Consider the following 5,121-nt stretch of genomic DNA (forward strand, 5'->3'; position numbering starts at 1 on the left):
ACTATGGTATTGTGAGAATATCTAGCAGAAAGAACTGCATACAGGAAGGAAAAGAGAAAAGAACAGATTTTTAAACTTGTGATCAATTTCTGCCAGAGAAAGGTAAAAACACTTACACCTGATTAATACCTTGCTATAGTTTACTGGACTAAAATTAGGGCTCTGGCTACAAGATGCATTTAGAAATAAAACAAGCAGAACCTCCTCTCACCCCACAGAACTAGCAGAAGACTTGAGACAGTTTGTTTGTTTGACAGGCAAATGTTGTTAGCTAAAAACTCTTTAGCTAAATCTGCTTCTATGGCCCCAAATGTTTAAAAGGGATCATGGATTAAAGCCATGAAAATAAATTAAAAAGAATTTCAATTTGAAATTTTATTAGCATGTTGCTAGAATGGCCAACATCGATGGACAGGAGAGACTTTGTCCACATCCTTTGTAAATCTCTTCCACACATACCCCTCTTTGCTTCCCCTCTTTCTTCGTTCATTAAATGTTATTAAAAGCCAAACCAAATACTGGCTATGGGTGTAAGAAGAATGCTGGTTTTCTGGAATGTTGCCATGGATTCCGGTTTAAATTGCGTCCCACCAGAGAGCGCAGCCCCCGGTCTGTCTGTGGCAGGCAGCTCTTGCCAAGCCAGGGAAAGAAGGGAGCACCTCGTCCCTCCGCTGTTCATTACTCTTTCCCATCCACTATAGCCAGGTCTTTGATCACTCGCAGTTTGCCACTGGCATCGATCCTGCGCTTCTCCCTTATTAGATCCTCCAGGCTGTGGAATCGCACCGTGTGCACCTTGTTCTCAGCCAGGTGGATCTTGAGATAGTATTGCTGCTGGTGCTGGGTGCCGGCAGCAGCCTGCAGCTCCCCCCCGGCTTTGAACTCCCTTTTCCCGAACCGGCACCAGGCGGCGAAGCTCTCCGAGTTAGTCCAGCAGATCTCGTCGCTTTTTAAACCCAGGTGCCCGCAGGCGTTCTGCACCACCAGCTCTGCCACCAGGGGGCGGTAGCGGTACCAGCTATTCACCACCCGGCCCACGTTGCCAGCGCCCGCCTCGTACAAGCTGTCCTGGCGGATCTGGCCCTGGTGCAGGTGGATGATCTGCCCGCTGCCCACATAGACTGCCCAGTGCGGGGGTGGGGGTGGGTGGTCGGATGGCCCCAGGTAGAGCAGCTCCAGCAGGTCTCCCGGCTTGCAGAGGGCAGGCAGGGCCGAGACCGAGAAGACGCGCAGGTCCCCAGCCTGGGGGCCGCTGCTGACTTTGGAGAAGATGCATTCCTGGCCGCGGAAGGCGGAGAACTGGGTCTCGTTCAGCACCAGCTGGTGGTGGTGGGTGGGGGTCTCCTGCCCAGGGCTGCTGGAGCCCTTCACGCTGTACTTGTCCGGCTGGCCTCGCTCGTCCAGGTCCTCCTCCTCATCCGAGAAGAAGTAAGCCACCCCGACCCGCAGCTCGTCCTTCTCGATCCCCGAGGGGTCTCCGGTCGGCAGCTCGCTGTAATTCAGGTGGGTGATGCGATCCAGTTGATTTCCCATCAATGACAAGGCAAGGCGAGGCCAGGAATCGCCGGGTCTGGGGGGGGAGGGAGGAGAGACGCAGGACGGGGAGAGGGAAAGGCAAGAAGGAGAAAAGGGAGAGGAGGAAGAACAAAACAAAACAAAAAAATATCCAGGCACAGAGTTTCAGTGATTTCCCCACCCTGACCGCGTCCCCGCGCTAGGAGAACCCTCCCCCTGTGCCCCTTTGGGGCTGCGCCCTGCCCGGTGTCAGCGTTACACGCGTGGCTCGGGCATGGAGCCGTCCCGGGGGCACCCGCACCCTGGCACAGGGATGGAGCCGCGTGCGGCGGGCACAGCTCTCCCGGGAGACGTGGGGACCCCTGCCGCCCCCCGGGGAGCGGCGTCCTGGCCGGCATCGGGACCCCGTCCCGCTTCCAGGGTCCCCGCCGGCTCCTGGGCTCGGAAAGGGGGCAGAGTTCACCGCAGAGCCTCCGGGCCGGGGGGAGAAGGGCGCAGGGTGGCTGGAGCTGGGAGCGTCCCGGCTCGCACCCGCGGCTCCAGCGGAGCACGCTCCGCCCGGGCTGCACGGGGAGCGCGGCAGGGCAGCGTCTGGCTCCCGGGAGCCGAGCCGCGACACCCCGCCTGGCCCCTTCCAGCTCCCGCCCGCAGCAGCGGCCCCGGTCCTGCCCCGCTGGGACCAGCCTCCCGACAGCGACCCCCCGGGCGCTGCGTACCCGTGATCGCCCCGCTCCAGCCAAGCGCCCAACTCCCTTAAAGTCTTCTCGTCCCCATGGGAGCCGCAGAGCAGCTGAGCAGCGTCATCCCCGGCGCCCCTGCTGCTCGCCGAGCCCCGGCTCCAGCTCCGGCTCCTTGGACGCGCTCTGCCTTCCCCTGGACAGCCCCGCTCCGCTCTGGGCTGCCCCCAGCACCGGCGAGTCTAAGTACCGGCGGCTCCCGAGCCCTGCACCCGCCCCGTGCGGAGCTCATTGGCTGCTTTGCTTTGAGGTTGGCAAGACGAGCGAGCCTCCGGGGTGTCAATCACCGGCCCAGGGTGGGATTCCAGACGTTCCCTCTGCTGCTCCGCCAGGCCCCCACCGCCCCTCGCTGCTTGGCCAGGTTGCTAAGGGGCAGAGCATCGTCCCCGAGAGCTTGGCTGTGCAGAACCCCTCCGGCCCCCAGCTCGCTTACTGTGGCCAGAACAGCCAGGCAATGCTTGAAGTCAAGAATCTGCATAATGCCATGATAGACTGGTACCACTCTCCAGGTTTATTCTTCATTTTCAGGCCCTGTAGGACAATACCTTGCTTTCTTGGGAGACCCTCAAGCAGCAGCTACTAGGCCCAGGGTTATGGGGCAGGAAAGTAATAAGGGAGAGAAAAGGTTATTGAAATAAGGTGCATGGTATGACTTCAATGGAAAGCTGTATTATATAAAAAGAAAGTTATTTCAACTGTAAATACTTAGCAGGTCTGCTGGAGGAGCTCAGATGTTCACCAGGCTTCACAACATCAAGAGATTTGATGGATTCTCCTTTGCTTGGAGGCTTTAAATCAGGACTCGTCAGTTTCTCTGAAAGAGATGACGGAGCTGAACCAGATTTTGGGTGGGGGTGTTCAATGCAGGAATTACAGGGTCTCTATCAGTGGTGTTATGCAGGAAGTCAGGCTACATGATCATGTAAAGCATTGATTCCGATTCTCAATGGTATTTAGGTACCAAACTTCCACTGATTTCATTGGGAGTTAGGTGACTACATACCTTTGAGGATCTGGACTAATAATCCCTTCTGGCCTTAAAAAACAAACAAACAAAAACCAACCCCACCTGTGAATCACCACTGTGAGGTAGATCAGTATTATTATTACAATTCTCATTTTACAGAGGAGGAAATTTAGGTATTAGGTGATGAAATGACTTGTCCAAGATCTCACCAAGAGTTCGTGTTAGATTATAGATTATAACCCAGAGTTGCCAGCCCTGTGCACTAATCACAAAAGCACATTTCCTTTCCTCTTTGCTGAGGAGTAAGAATTTAATTTAATTATGTCAGACATATATATCAGCAAATTTTAATACGTAATATTTTGGCCCATGTGTAAACCACATGAAAGTACACATTTTATTTACATGAAAGTAAAGATACTATGTTCCTTGCATTGCAGTTATTTTTGGTAATTAATAAACTCAGCCACTCTCCCTTGCAGTATCAGCAGGGAGGTACACCTATATTGCTGGCAACATATACCTGCGTTATTGGCATCGTATCTGATGCTTGCTTCATTTGGATCTCTTCTTACTAACTTTGGACAATATCATCAGTTTATTTTCACCATATAGAAACGATGATCAGACTTTTTCAGCTTCAGAATGGTTCAAGGTGCATATATAACAGCATCTGAGACAAATGTGGAGCTTCTTAGTTAAATTAGAGCCTTGTGTACAATTTGGAAGACCCCTCGCTCCTGACATCCCACTGATCAAATGTTTACTTGGCTAGCGTTCTGCTGTAGCATTCCCAAGATGTGTCACTTATGAGGTGCTAATTAAACACAACTTAATTTTGAAAATATAGTTTAAAATGTTGCACTCATTCCTTATATTCATTAACTATTGCTTCTGCTTCCACAAAGAAAAACAAACAAATGGGGGAGAAAATAAAGAGCAAGCTCACATTGACATTGACCACCCAATTGACAGATATGCCACTGCGGGGCTGCCATAGCCTATTTTTCATTGTAGTAACTATATTGAGCTACTCATGGTTACAGGGTGTCCAAAGTTTGGGGACTCAGGGCTAGATCCTCAGGTCAATGAACCTACCCTGATTTACATCAGCTAAGGCTCTGGCTTTCAGGGTTTATACAACTGGATGGAGGATTCAAAAGAATGGAAGATTTTTAAAAAAAAATCATTCTAATGTGATAAATTTGAAAGTTTTTATGGCGCTAAGCATGATAGACCAGAATTTCTTAATATATGGAAACAGTGTAAATGAATTTCTTAATGCTTGTTAAGTATTACATAGTCTTATGGTATCCCTTCATCACCCCCATATTTTAAAACTCTATTACTGAAGCATCATTGTATCTTCATAGTTAAGGTTATTTTGGAATTTGCAGATAAAGCAGGGTTCAAATCCCTAAGACTTACATTACTGTCTGTTAACATACTCCATTTCCTAAGCTGGACCATTTTGGAGATCAGGTCCCTCACATATTTTCTAGGATAAATCTTTCAGTACTTTTACGAACAGTTTCTGTTTTCTAAACACTATTTTTTTTCTTTTTAATATCAGCACTTTTTTGGATCCCACTCACACAGTTAACACTTCCCACAGTTGCCAATCATCAAGATAATGAGAATGGCAGAGGGTCATTTCTAGACAATTTCAAACAAACAAGAAGTTATTTAATCTTTGCCAGAAACAGCCAGTGGAGAATGCATCACAGCTATAGGCTACTTAGTGCAGAAGGAAGGAGCTGTGCTGTTGTCTAGAATGGCAGGTTCCTTGATACAGCTCTGTTCCACTCCGTGTTCCCCATTATAACTCTGCTTCTGCCTCCCATGCTCCCACAGGTCTGTGCAATCTTTTTGCCCCACTCCATCATGCTCCCACAGTTCCAT

At 50.3% G+C, this 5,121-nt stretch overlaps 1 protein-coding gene across 1 annotated transcript; it reads right to left on the reverse strand.

The window, feature by feature from the left end:
* Positions 1-360: 360 nt before the first annotated feature.
* Positions 361-2,418, reverse strand: LRATD1 (LRAT domain containing 1). Its single transcript, XM_045011526.1, has 2 exons — positions 2,232-2,418; positions 361-1,570 (listed from the first exon to the last, which is right to left on the reverse strand). Exon 2 carries the CDS (start codon positions 1,531-1,533, stop codon positions 679-681), a length of 855 nt encoding a protein of 284 aa, XP_044867461.1. The 5' UTR covers positions 1,534-1,570; positions 2,232-2,418; the 3' UTR covers positions 361-678.
* Positions 2,419-5,121: the final 2,703 nt, after the last annotated feature.

This window comes from Mauremys mutica, chromosome 3 (assembly GCF_020497125.1).
Source record: "Mauremys mutica isolate MM-2020 ecotype Southern chromosome 3, ASM2049712v1, whole genome shotgun sequence".
In the NCBI taxonomy this organism is placed as follows: Eukaryota; Metazoa; Chordata; order Testudines; family Geoemydidae; genus Mauremys; species Mauremys mutica.

Coding starts and splice junctions, on each gene's coding strand:
- LRATD1 (XM_045011526.1), bottom strand. CDS start 1,533: ATGGGAAATCAACTGGATCGCATCACCCACCTGAATTACAGCGAGCTG.